At 41.0% G+C, this 22,951-nt stretch overlaps 1 protein-coding gene across 2 annotated transcripts in view; it reads right to left on the bottom strand.

Annotated features, from left to right (window-relative positions):
• LOC128695106 (uncharacterized) overlaps positions 1 to 22,951 on the bottom strand; it is a 36,702-nt gene that overhangs the window by 5,682 nt on the left and 8,069 nt on the right. The window contains exons 4-6 of one of the 2 annotated variants that reach the window (XM_070080300.1): positions 22,768 to 22,951; positions 21,942 to 22,229; positions 8,120 to 8,225 (exon numbers count right to left, since the gene is read on the bottom strand). The exon at positions 22,768 to 22,951 is cut by the window's right edge and continues 59 nt beyond it. In XM_070080300.1, coding sequence (XP_069936401.1) covers positions 8,120 to 8,225; positions 21,942 to 22,229; positions 22,768 to 22,951 — 578 coding nt within the window. The remainder of the gene's footprint in view (positions 1 to 8,119; positions 8,226 to 21,941; positions 22,230 to 22,767) is intronic. The other variant, XM_053785520.2, reaches the window with a different exon arrangement.

The following is a 22,951-nucleotide window of genomic DNA, read 5'->3' as shown; positions in this document are numbered from 1 at the left end:
AGAATATAACATTATAAGCTGGGCAGAATATAACATCATAAGCTGGGCAGAATATAACATCATAAGCTGGGCAGAACATAACATCATAAAGCTGGGCAGAATATAACATTATAAGCTGGGCAGAATATAACATCATAAGCTGGGCAGAATATAACATTATAAGCTGGGCAGAATATAACATTATAAGCTGGGCAGAATATAACATCATAAGCTGGGCAGAATATAACATCATAAGCTGGGCAGAATATAACATCATAAGCTAAGCAGAATATAACATCATAAGCTGGGCAGAATATAACATCATAAGCTAAGCAGAATATAACATCATAAGCTGGGCAGAATATAACATCATAAGCTGGGCAGAATATAACATCATAAGCTGGGCAGAATATAACATCATAAGCAGGGCAGAATATAACATCATAAGCTGGACAGAATATAACATTATAAGCTGGGCAGAATATAACATTATAAGCTGGGCAGAATATAACTTTATAAGCTGGGCAGAATATAACATCATAAGCTGGGCAGAAGATAACATCATAAGCTGGGCAGAATATAACATTATAAGCTGGGCAGAATATAACATCATAAGCTGGGCAGAATATAACATTATAAGCTGGGCAGAATATAACATCATAAGCTGGGCAGAATATAACATCATAAGCTGGGCAGAATATAACATCATAAGCTGGGCAGAATATAACATCATAAGCTGGGCAGAATATAACATCATAAGCTGGCAGAATATAACATCATAAGCTGGGCAGAATACAACATTATAAGCTGGGCAGAATATAACATCATAAGCTGGCAGAATATAACATTATAACCTGGGCAGAATATAACATTATAAGCTGGGCAGAATATAACATCATAAGCTGGGCAGAATATAACATCATAAGCTGGGCAGAATATAACATTATAAGCTGGGCAGAATATAACATTATAAGCTGGGCAGAATATAACATCATAAGCTGGGCAGAATATAACATCATAAGCTGGGCAGAATATAACATCATAAGCTGGGCAGAATATAACATTATAAGCTGGGCAGAATATAACATCATAAGCTGGGCAGAATATAACATTATAAGCTGGGCAGAATATAACATTATAAGCTGGGCAGAATATAACATTATAAGCTGGGCAGAATATAACATCATAAGCTGGGCAGAATATAACATTATAAGCTGGGCAGAATATAACATCATAAGCTGGGCAGAATATAACATCATAAGCTGGGCAGAATATAACATTATAAGCTGGCAGAATATAACATCATAAGCTGGGCAGAATATAACATCATAAGCTGGGCAGAATATAACATTATAAGCTGGGCAGAATATAACATCATAAGCTGGGCAGAATATAACATCATAAGCTGGGCAGAATATAGCATCATAAGCTGGGCAGAATATAACATCATAAGCTGGGCAGAATATAACATCATAAGCTGGGCAGAATATAACATTATAAGCTGGGCAGAATATAACATCATAAGTTGGGCAGAATATAACATCATAAGCTGGGCAGAATATAACATCATAAGCTGGGCAGAATATAACATCATAAGCTGGGCAGAATATAACATTATAAGCTGGGCAGAATATAACATCATAAGCTGGGCAGAATATAACATCATAAGCTGGGCAGAATATAACATCATAAGCTGGGCAGAATATAACATCATAAGCTGGGCAGAATATAACATTATACGCTGGGCAGAATATAACATTATAAGCTGGGCAGAATATAACATTATAAGCTGGGCAGAATATAACATCATAAGCTGGGCAGAATATAACATCATAAGCTGGGCAGAATATAACATCATAAGCTGGGTAGAATATAACATTATAAGCTGGGCAGAATATAACATCATAAGCTGGGCAGAATATAACATCATAAGCTGGGCAGAATATAACATCATAAGCTGGGCAGAATATAACATCATAAGCTGGGTAGAATATAACATCATAAGCTGGGCAGAATATAACATCATAAGCTGGGCAGAATATAACATTATAAGCTGGGCAGAATATAACATCATAAGCTGGGCAGAATATAACATCATAAGCTGGGCAGAACATAACATCATAAAGCTGGGCAGAATATAACATTATAAGCTGGGCAGAATATAACATCATAAGCTGGGCAGAATATAACATTATAAGCTGGGCAGAATATAACATTATAAGCTGGGCAGAATATAACATCATAAGCTGGGCAGAATATAACATCATAAGCTGGGCAGAATATAACATCATAAGCTAAGCAGAATATAACATCATAAGCTGGGCAGAATATAACATCATAAGCTAAGCAGAATATAACATCATAAGCTGGGCAGAATATAACATCATAAGCTGGGCAGAATATAACATCATAAGCTGGGCAGAATATAACATCATAAGCTGGGCAGAATATAACATCATAAGCTGGACAGAATATAACATTATAAGCTGGGCAGAATATAACATTATAAGCTGGGCAGAATATAACATTATAAGCTGGGCAGAATATAACATTATAAGCTGGGCAGAATATAACATTATAAGCTGGGCAGAATATAACATTATAAGCTGGGCAGAATATAACATCATAAGCTGGGCAGAATATAACATTATAAGCTGGGCAGAATATAACATCATAAGCTGGGCAGAATATAACATTATAAGCTGGGCAGAATATAACATTATAAGCTTTGCAGAATATAACATCATAAGCTGGGCAGAATATAACATTATAAGCTGGAGAGAATATAACATCATAAGCTGGGCAGAATATAACATTATAAGCTGGGCAGAATATAACATTATAAGCTGGGCAGAATATAACATCATAAGCTGGGCAGAATATAACATTATAAGCTGGGCAGAATATAACATTACAAGCTGGGCAGAATATAACATTATAAGCTGGGCAGAATATAACATCATAAGCTGGGCAGAATATAACATTATAAACTGGGCAGAATATAACATCATAAGCTGGGCAGAATATAACATTATAAGCTGGGCAGAATATAACATTATAAGCTGGGCAGAATATAACATCATAAGCTGGGCAGAATATAACATTATAAGCTGGGCAGAATATAACATCATAAGCTGGGCAGAATATAACATTATAAGCTGGGCAGAATATAACATTATAAGCTGGGCAGAATATAACATTATAAGCTGGGCAGAATATAACATCATTAGCTGGGCAGAATATAACATTATAAGCTGGGCAGAATATAACTTTATAAGCTGGGCAGAATATAACATCATAAGCTGGGCAGAAGATAACATCATAAGCTGGGCAGAATATAACATTATAAGCTGGGCAGAATATAACATCATAAGCTGGGCAGAATATAACATTATAAGCTGGGCAGAATATAACATCATAAGCTGGGCAGAATATAACATCATAAGCTGGGCAGAATATAACATCATAAGCTGGGCAGAATATAACATCATAAGCTGGGCAGAATATAACATCATAAGCTGGCAGAATATAACATCATAAGCTGGGCAGAATATAACATTATAAGCTGGGCAGAATATAACATCATAAGCTGGGCAGAATATAACATTATAAGCTGGGCAGAATATAACATTATAAGCTGGGCAGAATATAACATCATAAGCTGGGCAGAATATAACATCATAAGCTGGGCAGAATATAACATTATAAGCTGGGCAGAATATAACATTATAAGCTGGGCAGAATATAACATCATAAGCTGGGCAGAATATAACATCATAAGCTGGGCAGAATATAACATCATAAGCTGGGCAGAATATAACATTATAAGCTGGGCAGAATATAACATCATAAGCTGGGCAGAATATAACATTATAAGCTGGGCAGAATATAACATTATAAGCTGGGCAGAATATAACATTATAAGCTGGGCAGAATATAACATCATAAGCTGGGCAGAATATAACATTATAAGCTGGGCAGAATATAACATCATAAGCTGGGCAGAATATAACATCATAAGCTGGGCAGAATATAACATCATAAGCTGGGCAGAATATAACATTATAAGCTGGGCAGAATATAACATCATAAGCTGGGCAGAATATAACATCATAAGCTGGGCAGAATATAACATTATAAGCTGGGCAGAATATAACATCATAAGCTGGGCAGAATATAACATCATAAGCTGGGCAGAATATAGCATCATAAGCTGGGCAGAATATAACATCATAAGCTGGGCAGAATATAACATCATAAGCTGGGCAGAATATAACATTATAAGCTGGGCAGAATATAACATCATAAGCTGGGCAGAATATAACATCATAAGCTGGGCAGAATATAACATCATAAGCTGGGCAGAATATAACATCATAAGCTGGGCAGAATATAACATTATAAGCTGGGCAGAATATAACATCATAAGCTGGGCAGAATATAACATCATAAGCTGGGCAGAATATAACATCATAAGCTGGGCAGAATATAACATCATAAGCTGGGCAGAATATAACATCATAAGCTGGCAGAATATAACATTATAAACTGGGCAGAATATAACATCATAAGCTGGGCAGAATATAACATCATAAGCTGGGCAGAATATAACATCATAAGCTGGGCAGAATATAACATCATAAGCTGGGCAGAATATAACATCATAAGCTGGGCAGAATATAACATCATAAGCTGGGCAGAATATAACATCATAAGCTGGGCAGAATATAACATCATAAGCTGGGCAGAATATAACATCATAAGCTGGGCAGAATATAACATCATAAGCTGGGCAGAATATAACATCATAAGCTGGCAGAATATAACTATGATTTAGAACTATTATCTTGCATTTAAAATGGAATATAAATTTACCGTGTTTACAAACCGTGAATTCCCTTAAAAATGAAGACATTAAAAAACTATAATTCCACTTTAGACTAAGGATAAAAATGCTTATAATTATAGTTACCAACTCAGTAAGCTAGGCTGAAATAACTAGAAATGATAAAAAAACGGTATGACAAGTTAGAAGCTTCTTAGTCATATTAGACGATTTGTGCTTAGATATAATCAACTGGTTAAGTATAAATAACTGTTGAGAGACAATTGCTATAAACTAAGTCTGGTTGCAAAAGCCAATGATAAACAAAAATTAACGATAGAGAACTCTGGCAACACTTTAATTAAGCGTGGAGTGAGGTGATGGTGGAGGGTGAGGAACAACACAGTGTTGGTCAGTACCAGGAACTGCTGCCTGAACCACGGCAGGTGTCTGTCAGTGTGTTACCCGGGCAACTTTTAGTTCTGTATCATAACGTGATAGTCAACTTGCTGTGGCTGCGCAGAGTGCACCAACATATTGCTGGATCGTGCACCAACATATTGCTGGATCGTGCACCAACATATTGCTGGATCGTGCACCAACATATTGCTGGATCGTGCACCAACATATTGCTGGATCGTGCACCAACATATTGCTGGATCGTGCAGCAACATATTGCTGGATCGTGCACCAACATATTGCTGGATCGTGGCCAGAAGATAGCAGTCTAGCTCATGCTATTAATATCGCGGACTACAAAACAAATCCAGGAACAGGAATCCCATAATTCATCGTTCTCCAGCAAAAATTAAACAGCTAAGTTTATTAAAGTTAATACCCATTTCAACATTATTTTACCTCCCTTCAAGGAAGGATAGGGGGGGGTACCTTGATGCCACTGAGGGGCTCTTGATAAAAAGAATCAGAGCTGCCCTCCTTATCCTCGAACTTAGTCTTAATTTCCTCCAGTTCTCCAAGGTGCTGTATGACCCCTTCAGATTTAGAGTTCCCCACGAATATAATAATCGTTCGTGAATGTGAAATTCGTGTATTGAAGATTTTGTTTTTACGAAAAAGTAAGATTAATATTGAGTTTAATTCCATCAACTAATTTAACCTTTATTTTCGTTGCTAAAATAATCAGTCTATCCATAGCCTGATAAAAATAGTTATTCCTTGTGTGATTATTTTTGGTGGGAAGAGATATTACCAAAAAAAAAAAAAAAATTATAGGAGGCAGAATGTATCAGGTACACCGGCCCAGTGACGTCAATTTCGAATAGCCACAGCCCGAGCAATGTCTCCTGAGTGTACATTGTGTTAGGTCAGCCTCGGCTAGGCTAAGTTAGGTCAGGCTAGGTTAAGTTTGGTCAGGCTAGGTTAAGTTAGGTCAGGCTAGCTAGGTTAAGTTAGGTTAGACTAGGTTAGGTTAAGTTACGTAAAGATAGGTCAGGCTGGGCTAAATTAGGTCAGGCTAGGCTAGGTTAGGTTAGGTTAAGTTAGGTAAAGATAGGTCAGGCTGGGCTAAATTAGGTCAGGTTAGGCTAGGTTAAGTTAGGTCAGGCTAGGTTAGGTTAAGTCAGGTCAGGCTAGGTTAAGTTAGGCCAGGCTATGAACCATCCCTGGTAATATAACCAAGCCATGAACCATCCCTGGTAATATAACCAAGCCATGAACCATCCCTGGTAATATAACCAAGCCATGAACCATCCCTGGCAATATAACCAAGCCATGAACCATCCCTGGCAATATAACCAAGCCATGAACCATCCCTGGCAATATAACCAAGCCATGAACCATCCCTGGCAATATAACCAAGCCATGAACCATCCCTGGCAATATAACCAAGCCATGAACCATCCCTGGCAATATAACCAAGCCATGAACCATCCCTGGCAATATAACCAAGCCATGAACCATCCCTGGCAATATAACCAAGCCATGAACCATCCCTGGCAATATAACCAAGCCATGAACCATCCCTGGCAATATAACCAAGCCATGAACCATCCCTGGCAATATAACCAAGCCATGAACCATCCCTGGCAATATAACCAAGCCATGAACCATCCCTGGCAATATAACCAAGCCATGAACCATCCCTGGCAATATAACCAAGCCATGAACCATCCCTGGTAATATAACCAAGCCATGAACCATCCCTGGTAATATAACCAAGCCATGAACCATCCCTGGCAATATAACCAAGCCATGAACCATCCCTGGCAATATAACCAAGCCATGAACCATCCCTGGCAATATAACCAAGCCATGAACCATCCCTGGTAATATAACCAAGCCATGAACCATCCCTGGTAATATAACCAAGCCATGAACCATCCCTGGCAATATAACCAAGCCATGAACCATCCCTGGCAATATAACCAAGCCATGAACCATCCCTGGTAATATAACCAAGCCATGAACCATCCCTGGTAATATAACAACCACTTGTCTGGTATATTAGATACCTGTCAACTCCCTCATAACTGCGCAATTTCATTTTCAGGACGAGAGGTGTTAGCCTATCTCAGCCCATTTCAAAGTCTTATCCTTTGTAAGGTATACTACCATCCTCCAGGATGCCACCCACAACAGTTGACTAACACCCAGGTACCTACTTACTGCTAGGTGAACAGGGGCAACATGAATAAAGGAAACATCCCCATTGTTTCGATAGGTGCCTTGGTTCCTTGACAGACATCAAGGCACCTCATCTTGGTGCAGCCACGAGGGGGGGCAATGACCCCCAGATGCAGATACTTTTTATTTTATAATTAATGATAATTTTCACTATTATATTGACCAGTGACAACGAAAGCACGACGCCCCGTGGCCGGCTTGATCGCTAAAGCTGTCGCTTCACAAGGTGAGGGTCTGCGTTCGATTTCCAGCGAGGGTAGAAACATTGAGCGTTTTTCTTTACACTGGGTAAAATGGGTACCTGGTGTGGGTCGCATCCTGGGAAAAGGACCTAATTTGCCCGAAATACTCAGCATAACAAGGGGCTTTCTATATAGTAGTATGTCATTGATGTCAACTAGGACTGTATACCTTGTACATGTACTGGTAGTAAATACAGATTATTATTAAATACATATGACACAGATTTTTTTAAAACTTTCTTAGATTTTTTCATCTTATTTTTAAGCTGCATCCCCAGATTGAAATCCTGGCTGCACCACTAGGCCTACAAGGGTATATCAGTTGATGTGAATAGAAATAATAAATCACAGAACGGCTGGGGCTTGAACCCATGACAGACGAATCTTAAAACTCATAATAATATAATCATAATATAATTATATAACTCACACAAGGTAAAGGCCGAGACCAACGATGAGCAAGATTGCTAAGAGACCTCCCAGGATGGATCCCACGATGACACCAGTGTTGGCGGCTGTCACAATATCGTTACTCTCTGGTGGAGGGCACAGACAGGTCAATATATGAGCCAACAATGGAAGGAGATAGTAAATGAGGGAAACACTGTACTAGAAGATCAGAAGGTGAGGTAGTAACTCAGGGTAAGGGAGGTAAGAGAGAGGAGGGTAAGGGAGGTAAGAGAGAGGAGGGTAAGGGAGGTAAGAGAGAGGAGGGTAAGGGAGGTAAGAGAGAGGAGGGTAAGGGAGGTAAGAGAGAGGAGGGTAAGGGAGGTAAGAGAGAGGAGGGTAAGGGAGGTAAGAGAGAGGAGGGTAAGAGAGAGGAGGGTAAGGGAGGTAAGAGAGAGGAGGGTAAGGGAGGTAAGAGAGAGGAGGGTAAGGGAGGTAAGAGAGAGGAGAGTAAGGGAGGTAAGAGAGAGGAGAGTAAGGGAGGTGAGAGAGAGGAGAGTAAGGGAGGTAAGAGAGAGGAGAGTAGGGAGGTAAGAGAGAGGAGGGTAAGGGAGGTAAGAGAGAGGAGAGTAAGGGAGGTAAGAGAGAGGAGGGTAAGGGAGGTAAGAGAGAGGAGGGTAAGGGAGGTAAGAGAGAGGAGGGTAAGGGAGGTAAGAGAGAGGAGGGTAAGGGAGGTAAGAGAGAGGAAGGTAAGGGAGGTAAGAGAGAGGAGGGTAAGGGAGGTAAGAGAGAGGAGGGTAAGGGAGGTAAGAGAGAGGAGGGTAAGGGAGGTAAGAGAGAGGAGGGTAAGGAAGGTAAGAGAGAGGAGGGTAAGGGAGGTAAGAGAGAGGAGGGTAAGGGAGGTAAGAGAGAGGAGGGTAAGGGAGGTAAGAGAGAGGAGGGTAAGGAAGGTAAGAGAGAGGAGGGTAAGGGAGGTAAGAGAGAGGAGGTAAGGGAGGTAAGAGAGAGGAGGGTAAGGGAGGTAAGAGAGAGGAGGGTAAGGAAGGTAAGAGAGGAGGGTAAGGGAGGTAAGAGAGAGGAGGGTAAGGGAGGTAAGAGAGAGGAGGGTAAGGGAGGTAAGAGAGAGGAGAGTAAGGGAGGTAAGAGAGAGGAGGGTAAGGGAGGTAAGAGAGAGGAGGGTAAGGGAGGTAAGAGAGAGGAAGGTAAGGGAGGTAAGAGAGAGGAGAGTAAGGGAGGTAAGAGAGAGGAAGGGAGGTAAGAGAGAGGAAGGTAAGGGAGGTAAGAGAGAGGAGAGTAAGGGAGGTAAGAGAGAGGAGGGTAAGGGAGGTAAGAGAGAGGAGGGTAAGGGAGGTAAGAGAGAGGAGGGTAAGGGAGGTAAGAGAGAGGAGGGTAAGGGAGGTAAGAGAGAGGAAGGTAAGGGAGGTAAGAGAGAGGAAGGGAGGTAAGGAGAGGAGGGTAAGGAGGTAAGAGGAAGGTAAGGGAGGTAAGAGAGAGGAAGGTAAGGGAGGTAAGAGAGAGGAGGGTAAGGGAGGTAAGAGAGAGGAGGGTAAGGGAGGTAAGAGAGAGGAGGGTAAGGGAGGTAGGTAAAGGGAGGTAGAGAGAGGAGGGTAAGGGAAGGAGAGTAAGGAGAAGAGAAGGTAAGGGAGGTAAGAGGAGAGGAGGGTAAGGAAGGTAAGAGAGAGGAGGGTAAGGGAGGTAAGAGAGAGGAGGGTAAGGGAGGTAAGAGAGAGGAGGGTAAGGGAGGTAAGAGAGAGGAGGGTAAGGGAGGTAAGAGAGAGGAGGGTAAGGGAGGTAAGAGAGAGGAGGGTAAGGGAGGTAAGAGAGAGGAGGGTAAGGGAGGTAAGAGAGAGGAAGGTAAGGGAGGTAAGAGAGAGGAGAGTAAGGGAGGTAAGAGAGTAAGGGAGGTAGAGAGGAAAGGGAGGTAAGGGAGGAGGGTAAGAGAGAGGAAGGTAAGGGAGGTAAGAGAGAGGAGGGTAAGGGAGGTAAGAGAGAGGAGGGTAAGGGAGGTAAGAGAGAGGAGGGTAAGGGAGGTAAGAGAGAGGAAGGTAAGGGAGGTAAGAGAGAGGAAGGGTAAGGGAGTAAGGAGGGAGAGGAGGGAGGTGAGAGGAGGGAGGAGGGGTAAGGGAGGTAAGAGAGGAGGAGGTAAGGGGAGGTAAGAGAGAGGAGTAAGGGAGGTAAGAGAGAGGAGGTAAGGGAGGTAAGAGAGGAGGGAGGGAGGTAGAGAGGAGGGAAGGAGGGTAATGGAGGTAATGAAGGGAGAGGGAGAGGAGGTAAGAGAGAGGGGAGGGTGGGAGGAGGTAAGAGAGAGGTGGGTAAGGGAGGTAAGAGAGGGAGGGATAAAGGGAAGGTAAGAGAGAGGAGGGTAGGGAGGTAAGAGAGAGGAGGGTAGGAGGTAAGAGAGAGGAGGGTAAGGGAGGTAAGAGAGGGAGGAGGGTAAGGGAGGTAAGAGAGGAGGAGGGTAAGGGAGGTAAGAGGAGGGAGGAGGTAAGGAGGGAGAGTATGGGGAGTGAGGGAGGTAAGGAAGGTAAGAGAGAGGAGGGTAGGGGAAGGTAAGAGAGAGGAGAGTAGGGAAGGTAAGGAGGTAGAGGAGGGTGGGTAAGGAGGTGAGAGGGAGGGTAAGAGAGAGGAGGGTAAGAGGGAGAGGGAGGAGGGTAAGGGAGGTAAGAGAGAGGGAGGGTAAGGGAGGTAAGAGAGAGGAGGGTAAAGGAGGTAAGAGAGGAGGAGGGTAAGGGAGGTAAGAGAGGAGGTAAGAGAGAGGAGGAGGGTAAGGGAGGTAAGAGAGAGGAGGGTAAGGGAGGTAAGAGAGGAGGGTAGGGGTAAGGGAAGGTAAGAGAGAGGAGGGTAAGGAAGGTAAGAGAGGAGGAGGGTAAGGGAAGGTAAGAGAGAGGAGTAGGGATGGGTGAAGAGAGAGGAGGGTGGGAAGGTAGAGAGATAGGAGGGTAAGAGAGAGGAGGGTAAGGGAGGTAAGAGAGGAGGAGGGTAAGGGAGGTAAGAGAGGAGAGGGTAAGAGGAGAGGAGGGTAAGGGAGGTAAGAGAGGAGGAGGGTAAGGGAGGTAAGAGAGAGGAGGGTAAGGGAGGTGAGGAGGAGGGAGGGTAAGGGAGGTAAGAGAGGAGGGAGGTAAGGGAGGTAAGAGGAGGGAGGAGGGTAAGGGGAGGTAAGAGAGAGGAGGCAAGAGAGAGGAGGGTAAGGGAGGTAAGGAGAGAGGAGGTGGGGAAGGAGGTAAGAGAGAGGAGGGTAAGGAAGGTAAGAGAGGAGGGAGGGTAAGGTAAGGAGAGAGGAGGGTAAGGGAAGGTAAGAGAGAGGAGGGTAAGGAAGGTAAAGAGAGAGGAGAGTCAGGAAGGTAAGAGAAAGGAGGGTAAGGGAGGTAAGAGAGAGGGAGGGTAAGGGAGGTAAGAGAGAGGAGGGTAAGGAAGGTAAGAGAGAGGGAGGGTAAGGAAGGTAAGAGAGAGGGGAGGGTAAGGAAGGTAAGAGAGAGGGAGGGTAAGGGAAGGTAAGAGGAGGGAGGAGGGTAAGGAAGGTAAGAGAGAGGGAGGGAGGGTGGAAGAGAGAGGAGGGTAAGGGAGGTAAGAGAGGAGGGAGGGTATGGGAGGTAAGAGAGGAGGAGGGTAAAGGGAGGTAAGAGAGGAGGAGGGTAAGGGGAGGTAAGAGAGGAGGGGGGTAAGGAGGTAAGAGAGAGGAGGGTAAGGGAGGTAAGAGAGAGGAGGGTAAAGGGAGGTAGAGAGAGGAGGGGTGAAAGGGAGGTAAGAGAGAGGTGAGGGAAGAGGGAGAGGAGGGTAAGAGAGGGGAGGGTAAGGGAGGTAAGAGAGGAGGAGGGTAAGGGAGGTAAGAGAGAGGAGGGTAAGGAGGTAAGAGAGAGAGGGTAAGGAGGTAAGAGAGGAGGGTAAGGGAGGTAAGAGAGAGGAGGGTATGGGAGGTAAGAGAGGAGGGTAAGGGGGAGGGGTGGGGAGGAGAGAGGAGGGTAAGAGAGAGGAGGGTAAGGGAGGTAAGAGGAGGAGGTAAGAGAGAGGAGGGTAAGGGAGGTAAGAGAGAGGGAGGGTATGGGAGGTAAGAGAGAGGAGGGTAAGGAAGGTAAGAGAGGAGGTAAGGGAAGGTAAGAGAGAGGAGGTAAGGGAAGGTAAGAGAGGAGGAGGGTAAGGAAGGTAAGAGAGAGGAGAGTAAGGAAGGTAATGGAGAGGAGGGTAAGGGGAGGTAAGAGAGGAGGGAGGTAAGGGAGGTAAGAGAGAGGGAGGGATAAGGAAGGTAAGAGAGGAGGTAGGGTAAAGGAAGGTAAGAGAGGAGGGAGGGTAAGGAAGGTAAGAGAGAGGAGGGTGGGAAGGAAGGTAAGAGAGGAGGAGAGTAAGGAAGGTAAGAGAGAGGGAGGGTAAGGGAGGTAAGAGAGAGAGGTAAGGGAGGTAAGAGAGAGGAGTGTAAGGGAGGTAAGAGAGAGGAGGGTAAGGGAGGTAAGAGAGAGGAGGGTAAGGGAGGTAAGAGAGAGGAGGGTAAGGGAGGTAAGAGAGAGGAGGGTAAGAGAGAGGAGGGTAAGAGAGAGGAGGGTAAATGAGGTAAGAGAGAGGAGGGTAAGAGAGAGGAGGGTAAGGAAGGTAAGAGAGAGGAAGGTAAGGGAGGTAAAGGATGAGAGTTTATTTACAACAGGTACACGAGTACAGTTATCATACACAGTTTAACATATAAGTACGTTACCCAGGGTAGCTCAAAAAGTCAAAGTGACTTATTTCCAATGGAATCCCTGTAATGTCTCGTTATTGAAAGTATAGCAGCAAGTTTTGTTATACATGATGTTTGTTGTACATGATGTTTGTTATAGGTTGTGTTGTAATCCGACCCAACATAATATAAGGGACGTAACTATAATTTTTAAATATACGGGTAAGTAATGTCATATTTCACTCTCTTCTGTTCATTTAAATATAAAATAATAACCCCAGAGACCTCTTGGTTTAGCATTTCGTTTGATTATAATAATAACATAAAACTTTGTCTACTGCAGAATAACAACTTAATATTATACACTTTAAACTATAAAGTTCAACTGAACCTGGTGGTGGTTCACCTCAATCAATATTAAAGTTTCAGTGTTAACAATCTGTCAGCCTGAGCTGAGAGACTTTAATAATCCAGTGGGAATATCGTTAAATATTCCATTAAAGGTTCAAGAAGCTGGAGTTATTATCACCTGGGACTGACTATCTCTCAGCACGGGGGCAGTTACTATCACCTGGGACTGACTATCTCTCACCACGGGGCATCTCATACGCAGATTTTTTTTTTTAAGATCTCTATTAGTGAGATAAAAAAAATTATACACGAGACAAAAAAAGGAAGGAAGGGGAGAAATTTAGTCTATTTCCGTATATATCTGTAAATTAATGCATCAGTTGGAAACAATGTAGTGTTATTGACTACAATAGCCACTCGACATTTTAAAATTATATGTTTAATAATACGTATTTGCAATAGTTTGGTGACCCAACCTGAAAATCACGAAACAAAATACGTACTTGTACTAGGCAACACCCACTAAAAGTAGGCTCATCATTAATAATTTAAGCATTAACAAGCTGTATTAAATAGCATTATTTGATATTCACACACAGAAGAGTATACAAAACACATACATACACTCTTATATAATACATACGTAGTATTGTGTACACACATGTAAGGAGAAATTGCTGTTGGTACCACTTACATAGTGGACCCCCGCATAACGATTACCTCCGAATGTGACCAATTATGAAAGTGTATTAATGTGCGTTTGTATGTGTATGTTTGGGGGTCTGAAATGGACTAATCTACTTCACAATATTTCTTATGGGAACAAATTCGGTCAGTACTGGCACCTGAACATAATTCTGGAGTGAAAAAATATCGTTAACCGAGGGTCCACGAGAAGAAATAGGAGTAACTATTTTGTATTTGTACCTGAGCATCGTAATGCAATATATATATATATGGACCAGGTCAAGCTCAAGTGAGAGTAATGTCCTATTAACATTCCCAAAGTCTTATGCAGTAAAATGCTTTATATATATACAGTGGTCCCTCGATTATCGACGGTAATCCGTTCCTGGAAGCCGGTCGATTATCGAAATGGTCGATTTACGAATCAATTTTCCCCATAAGAAATAATGTAAATTCAATTAATCCGTTCCTGACACCCAGAAGTATTAAAACAAAAAAAATTTTTACATGAAATATTCATGTAGTACATAAACAATACAATGGGAAATGATGAATGAAACATTAACAGCATAACACTTACCTTCATTGGAGATTCTTCTTAGTGTATGGGAGACTGGAGGAGGAGAGAGTGGATTGTTTATAGTTTGGAAGGGGAATCCCCTTCCAGCAACACCTCAGGTACCATTTGCTTTTCTGGGGTTGCTTCTTTTCTCTGTTTCTTAATGCCACTAGGACCAGCTTGAGAGTCACTGGAGTCCTGTCTCGCAAAATAACTGTGCAGAGAGCTCTGTTTCTGGCGTCTCTTTAAAACTTCCCTAAAATGGGCCGAGACTCTGTCACTGTACAAGTTGCCGATATGGCTTGCAACATCCTTCTCTGGGTGATGTTTCTCCATAAATCTTTCCATCTTACCCCACATAGTAAAAATCTCCTTAATTTCTGAAGAAGGCACCTTCTTCCATCTCTCTTCCTCCTCCTCTGCAGCAAGATTCTGAGCTGCGATCTGTTGCTCTTCCTGCTGAAGCTCTTGCAGCTCCTCAGTGGTTAGCTCTTCGTTGTGGTCCTCCACCAACTCTTCCACATCCTCCAAACTCACATCCAACCCCATGGAACTCCCCAGTGCCACAATAGAGTTCAAAACTGACATAGGCTCATCAGGGTCAGCCCCAAACCCTTCCAAATCCCTCTTGTCGACACAATCTGGCCACAATTTTCTCCAAGCAGAGTTCAAAGTCCTGGTAGACACTCCCTCCCAAGCCTTACCTATAAGGCTTACACAATGGAAAATACTGAAATGTTCTTTCCAAAAATCTCGTAGGGTCAAGTGAGTGTCTGAGGTCACATTGAAGAACCTTTCAAACATTGCTTTGGTGTACAGTTTTTTAAAGTTTGCAATGACCTGCTGGTCCATGGGTTGGAGGAGAGGAGTGGTATTCGGGGGCAAGAACTTTACTGAGATGAACCCAAACTCCTTCAGAATTAGGTCATCCAAGTTTGGTGGATGAACAGGTGCATTGTCCATTACTAGCAGGCACTTGAGATCCAATTTCTTCTCCAGGAGGTAATTCTTCACACTAGGGCCAAACACTTCGTTGAACCACTCTACAAAAATTTCCCTCGTGACCCATGCCTTAATATTAGATTTCCAAAACACACACAATTTACTCTTCATAACATTATTTTTCTTAAATGCTCTGGGATTTTCAGAATGGTACACTAGTAACGGCTTCACTTTGAAATCCCCACTAGCATTAGCACAGAACATTAGCGTCAGCCTGTCTTTCATAGGCTTGTGTCCTGGCATTGACTTTTCCTCTTGTGTAATGAAGGTCCTCTTTGGCATTTTCTTCCAGAAGAGGCCTGTTTCGTCACAATTGAACATTTGTTCAGGTTTCAGTCCTTCAGCCTCTATGTACTCCTGGAATTCATGCACATATTTTTCAGCCGCCTTGTGGTCCGAACTGGCAGCCTCACCATGCCTTACCACACTGTGTATGCCAGTACGCTTCTTAAATCTCTCAAACCAGCCTTTGCTGGCCTTAAAATCACTCACTTCACCACTATTTGCAGGCAATTTATTTACCAAATCTTCATGCAACTGCCTAGCCTTTTCACAAATAATCGAGGTCATAAGACTGTCTCCTGCTAATTGTTCCTCATTTATCCACACCAATAATAACTTCTCAACCTCTTCCAGTACTGGTGATCTCATTTTTGTCAGCATATTTACCCCCTTTACAACAACAGTGTCCTTGATTTCCTTTCTCATGGCTATGATGGAAGATATGGTTGAATGATTTTTGTTATACATCCTCGCCAGTTCGCCCACACGTATGCCACTATCATATTGTTCAATGATGTTTTTCTTAAATTCAATGGTATTTCTCACCTTCTTTACCAAAGGTTTGGCACTAGGAGCTTTCTTTGGAGCCATGGTAGCTTATTTAGCACTTAAATAACTTGCAAGCACTAAAATAAATGAAATATTATGAAATATTTCACTGGAGCACGTGAGAGGACCGCCGCTAACTGGTAAACAATGGCACACTGGCTGGGAAGGAAGGCTGAGGCGGGTCGAGGCCCGCTTACCTCGTGCATACGCGTCTGGGACGACGGGTCGAGACGGGTCGATAAACGAATTTCGGTCAATTTCCGAGTCAATATTTTGTCGAAAAAACCGGTTGATTTCCGAAATGGTCGACTTTCAGGCCGATCGATTATTGAGGGACCACTGTATATATATATATATATATATATATATATATATATATATATATATATATATATATATATATACACAAATGCCGTGCCGAATAGGTAAAACTGGTCAATTAGAAAGAACTTATTTAAAATTAAGTCCTTTCCAAAAATTTTCTCTTATACGTTTAGACTTTTTTTTTTCATTTACGTTAATGTAAAAATATATCTTAGAAAACTTACCTAATTTTTTATAACAAGCGCAATTATTATAACAAGCGCAATTATTATAACGCAATTATTATAAGCGCAATTATTATAACGCAATTATTATAACAAGCGCAATTATTATAACGCTATTATAACAAGCGCAATTATTATAACGCTATTATAACAAGCGCAATTATTATAACGCAATTATTATAACAAACGCAATTATTATAACGCAATTATTATAACAAGCGCAATTATTATAACGCAATTATTATAAGCGCAAATATTACAAGCGCAATTATTATAACGCAATTATTATAACAAGCGCAATTATTATAACAAGCGCAATTATTATAAACGCAATTATTATAACAAGCGCAATTATTATAAACGGAATTATTATAAGCGCAATTATAACAAGCGCAATTATTATAACGCAATTATTATAAGTGCAATTATTATAAACGCAATTATTATAACAAGCGCAATTATAACAAGCGCAATTATTATAAACGCAATTATTATAACAAGCGCAATTATAACAAGCGCAATTATTATAAACGCAATTATTATAACAAGCGCAATTATAACAAGCACAATTATTATAAGTGCAATTATTATAAGCGCAATTATTATAACAAGCGCAGTTATAACAAGCGCAATTATTATAAGCGCAATTATTATAAGTGCAATTATTATAAGCGCAATTATTATAACAAGCGCAGTTATAACAAGCGCAATTATTATAAGCGCAATTATAACAAGCGCAGTTATAAGAAGCGCAATTATTATAAGCGCAATTATTATAAGCGCAATTATTATAAGCGCAATTATTATAAACGCAATTATTAAAACAAGCGCAATTATAACAAGCACAATTATTATAACAAGCGCAATTATTATAAACGCAATTATAACAAGCGCAATTATTATAAAAGCAATTATTATAACACGCACAATTATAACAAGCGCAATTATTATAACAAACGCAATTATTATAACACGCAATTATTATAAGCGCAATTATTATAAACGCAATTATTATAACAAGCGCAATTAAAAACGCAATTATAACAAGCGCAATTATTATAACAATCGCAGTTATTATAAACGCAATTATTATAAACGCAATTATAACAAGCGCAATTATAACAAGCGCAATTATTATAAGCTCAATTATTATAAATGCAATTATTATAACAAGCGCAATTATAACAAGCGCAATTATAACAAGCGCAATTATAACAAGCGCAATTATAACAAGCGCAATTATAACAAGCGCAATTATAACAAGCGCAATTATTATAAGCGCAATTATAACAAGCGCAATTATTATAAGCGCAATTATTATAAACGCAATTATTAAAACAAGCGCAATTATAACAAGCACAATTATTATAACAAGCGCAATTATTATAAACGCAATTATAACAAGCGCAATTATTATAAAAGCAATTATTATAACACGCACAATTATAACAAGCGCAATTATTATAACAAACGCAATTATTATAACACGCAATTATTATAAGCGCAATTATTATAAACGCAATTATTATAACAAGCGCAATTAAAAACGCAATTATAACAAGCGCAATTATTATAACAAGCGCAATTATAACAAACGCAATTATTATAAGCGCAATTATTATAAGCGCAATTATTATAAGTGCAATTATTATAAGCGCAATTATAACAAACGCAATTATTATAACAAGCGCAATTATTATAAGCGCAATTATTATAAGCACAATTATTATAAGCGCAATTATTATAAGCGCAATTATTATAAGCGCAATTACAACAAGAGCAATTATTATAAGCGCAATTATTATAAGCGCAATTATTATAAGCGCAATTATTATAAGCACTATTATAACAAGCGCAATCATTATAACAAGCGCAATTATAACAAGCGCAATTATTATAACAAGCGCAATTATAAGCGCAATTATTATAAGCGCAATTATTATAACAAGCAATTATAAGCGCAATTATTATAACAAGCAATTATAAGCGCAATTATTATAAGCAATTATAAGTGCAATTATTATAACAAGCAATTATTATAAGCGCAATTAACTTTATCCTAATCCAATAAATATATTTTAAACAAGTTTACAATAATTTAATAAACACAGTAAAAAATAATTTTTCGTTAAGTTCAAAATGATTTTTACGAAATTATTGCAAACACAAATTTTCACTTGTTTTATTCTGCAAGACAACCGTTGCTGTTTAAGCCAAGATCGCAAACTTTACCTATTCGGCACGACACACACACACACACACACACACACACACACACACACATATATATATATATATATATATATATATATATATATATATATATATATATATATAATTTCAAGTCGGCCGTCTCCCACCGAGGCAGGGTGACCCAAAAAAGAAAGAAAATCCCCAAAAAGAAAATACTTTCATCATTCAACACTTTCACCACACTCACACATTATCACTGTTTTTGCAGAGGTGCTCAGAACACAACAGTTTAGAAGCATATACATATAAAGATACACAACATATCCCTCCAAACTGCCAATATCTCGAACCCCTCCTTTAAAGTGCAGCATTGTACTTCCCATTTCCAGGACTCAAGTCCGGTTATATAAAATAACCGGTTTCCCTGAATCCCTTCACTAAATATTACCCTGCTCACACTCCAACAGATCGTCAGGTCCCAAATACCATTTGTCTCCATTCACTCCTAACACGCTCATGCACGCTTGCTGGAAGTCCAAGCCCCTCACCCACAAAACCTCCCTTACCCCCTCCTTCCAACCTTCTCGAGGACGACCCCTACCCCGCCTTCCTGTACAGATTTAAATGCTCTCCATGCCATTCTACTTTGATCCATTCTCTCTAAATGACCAAACCACCTCAACAACCCCTCTTCAGCCCTCTGACTAATACTTTTGCTAACTCCACACCTCCTAATTTCCACACACCCAATTTTCTGCTTAACATTTACACTACACATTGCCCTTAGACAGGACATCTCCACTGCCTCCACCGGGAAGTACCAACTCTAGAACTGACTGTGGACTCACAGTCTCAGAGAACAGAATAAATATACTTTAAGGAACACTCAAAAGATTTCTCCCAGAGATGTCTGAGCATTTTCTTCAACCTCTCCCTGGTATATGCTGTGTCAGCGTTGCTTGAAAACAAAATACATTGAAAAAATATACATTGGTAAGGAGAGCAACATGCATGATATCTCAGAGCCTAAATCTCAAATAATTCATCCACTTCCCCGGCGGTGGGTTGTGCCCACAATGCTGCAGGCATTTACTCTCTGGATTACGACACTGAGTCTCTGGTAAAGGAAGGTGGTTGCTTTGGGATTCTTGGTTTTCGTGATAATGTATACCCACTTTTTTGTATAACACACTAGGAAGGGTGGTCCGACAAAGAGGAAAACACTTTCACAGTCATTCATTTAATTGTGTCTTGCCAGAAGCGTGTTGATATGACAGTTCAGATGACCTACAAACCATAACATCCCCATCCCTCCAGGACTCTGGTCTGGCTAACCAGTTTCCCTGAATCACTTCGTATGTTACCCTGCTTACACTCCAACAGCACAACAAATCATGAAAACCACTTTCCTGTATTTGCTCATGTCTAACACGCTCACACAAGCCTGTTGGATGTCTAAGCCCCTAGCACTTCAACCTTTCCTAGAAAGACCCCTATCCCTCCTTCCCCTCTGCCCAAGACTAGGAGAGCATACGCTCTCCTAGTCATCCTATCTTCAAACCTATAACTTTCCAGTTCCCCTCAACAAACCCTCCTCTGCCCTCTGAATAATGCTTTTCGTAACCGCACCCTTCCTAATCTCTAAACTTCGAATTCTCTGCATAATATTCATACGACTCATTACCCTCAAACACGATATATCCACTGCCTCCAGCCTCCTCGCTGCAACGTTTAAATCCCATGTTTGACAACCATACAACAGTGTTGGCATCTCTGTGCTCTGGTACATTATCATTTTTTGTTGGTTGCGAGCTTCGGGGAAGTTAATGTTGAACTAAGTCAGTAATTCAGTCTAATGTTACAAGTATTTTGCAGTCCGCTGTTGTGCAGTCTGAGGTCTGTAGATGAATGGTTCAAAGAACCGACATGTTGTTAAATTAGACACATGTATTCTATTCAAGATTGATGGACTGACCACATCGACTCAAGGTTGAGGGACTGATTACCTCATTCTCCTCCTGTTCTTCAAGTTTCTCCTATGTATGGACTGATGAAGCCACTGTGTGGCGAAACGTTTCCTCAATAAAGATACCCAAGAGTTGCACATGTGTCTAATTTAACAGCCTGAGGTCTGTTGAATTGAGCCATCAGTGAAGGCTTGATGCTCACTGGGCAGCAAGGTATCTACAGGGAAGGCAATAGTGTCCTTCACTATTTTCTTAAAGGGTGGATTCTTTTTGTTCTCCTTAAACTAATGACAAACATATATATACTAACGCTGGATAGTGAGAAGGGAGAAATGTTGTTGACAGGCGCCGCTGACAAGCGCATTAGTATTTAATAAAGATCTTCAGTTTGATTAGATTAGTTATGTTCGTCTTCGTCCAATTTGTAAATAGGCTATAAGCTGGTATTTTGACACCGGCATGTTGTTGGTATGAAAAAACACATTTTTGTGATCGTAGATCTTATATAAGAATGAATGAAAAATGTAATAGGCCTATTGGTTCATGCTAGGCAGGATAGAAGATTGTTTTAACTGTGTTATCATTTCATATATAGTAAAAGACTTCAGTTTCCCTCGTAACACTGTATGGATGAGTCTTGAACCCATGGCGGGTGAGTTCCAAAACTCACAAGCCGGTGTGTTAACCACCGGACGAGCTGACTCTTTCATCCAGCTAAGTATATTTCTATACACCACTTTGACCGCCAATGTATGTTTTTAGAAACCTGCATTGGCGGTTGTGACGTGTTCTAGTTCGAGTCCATTCAAAGCCACTACCTGGTGCAATGGTCAACACACTACCTTGCGAGTTTTAGACTCGCTTGCCATGGGTTCGATCCCCATCCGCCTCATAATTTGTTTGCAATCGTGTCATTACGGTTCAGTGAGTCATTCTTCCCTTGTATTTGATTCTAGCTCATAAATAGGGGGAGTACCTTGATGCTGTGAAGGGTACTTCATCCAAGGAATTGGCGTTGGCCTCCTTACATTACCCAAGAGATGAACATTAATAATAATAATAATAAAACTAGTGATTCTCACCATCATACATGGTGAGTGAGGACTCTAAGACATAGCCTTCACTATCAAGGGCGACCACAATCACCATGAGTCTTTTCAGGTCCTTGGCGCCGTTCAGTTGCTGGGTACAATAACCCGGGTGCCGGGAGTCCTCCAGCCTCTGGCACTTGTAACCCTCAGGAGACAGCATTGTGGAAGGATCACTGGGGTCAACCACCACCACCTCCACCTTGGAGGGCGCGGTTGAGAAGTCTGCCCTCACAGTCAGGTTGTTGCCACTGCGCTCCACTTGTGTGCTCTCCGCCGTTCCTGCCGATACCAAACACACTTCATGTAGTTAGGGGAGAATAATACATTTCTTTTGGTTTCTGTAAGTTTTTGAACAGATTTAGTTTGGAAATGGACTGGAAGAATCATAGTTGAAAAATTATTGTGACTTATAAGTCTTGGTGCTTTATCATAAACTTTATCGAAAATTATTTTTCCAAGTTTAATCGCCTGCAGAATATTACTGCTATATTTCATTATTCCTGTGGTTATCACTATTTTTCCCTTTCCCCTTAATGCCTGTCAGGTGTGCTTGAGACAAGGAACTGAACTTTCCTCCCCTTTTTGGGGGATTGAACTTAATCACTTGTAATTCTGCAAGTGTTGTATAACTCCACGGGTTGAGTACTTCCTCATAACCTTCCCTGACCTGTACTTACCTTGGAACCTGGTGATGGTGTCGTCCACGGGTTGAGTACTTCCTCATAACCTTCCCTGACCTGTACTTACCTTGGAACCTGGTGATGGTGTCGTCCACGGGTTGAGTACTTCCTCATAACCTTCCCTGACCTGTACTTACCTTGGAACCTGGTGATGGTGTCGTCGCACACATTGACTGTGTTCTTGCTGACTCCCGATAAAATGGGGGAGCAGCGAGGGATGTCCTCAGGAAGTTCAGCGTTCAGGAAGTAACAAGGAGTATTTTTTTGCCTGCATATCATCTCGCCAGCCTTCACCTCCTGCAGGAATCCCGTGTCCACCCT

This window comes from Cherax quadricarinatus, unplaced genomic scaffold (assembly GCF_038502225.1).
Source record: "Cherax quadricarinatus isolate ZL_2023a unplaced genomic scaffold, ASM3850222v1 Contig292, whole genome shotgun sequence".
NCBI classification, from domain to species: Eukaryota; Metazoa; Arthropoda; class Malacostraca; order Decapoda; family Parastacidae; genus Cherax; species Cherax quadricarinatus.
The sequence above is the reverse complement of the archived record's forward strand: the minus strand, read 5'-3'. Positions and strand labels throughout refer to the sequence as shown.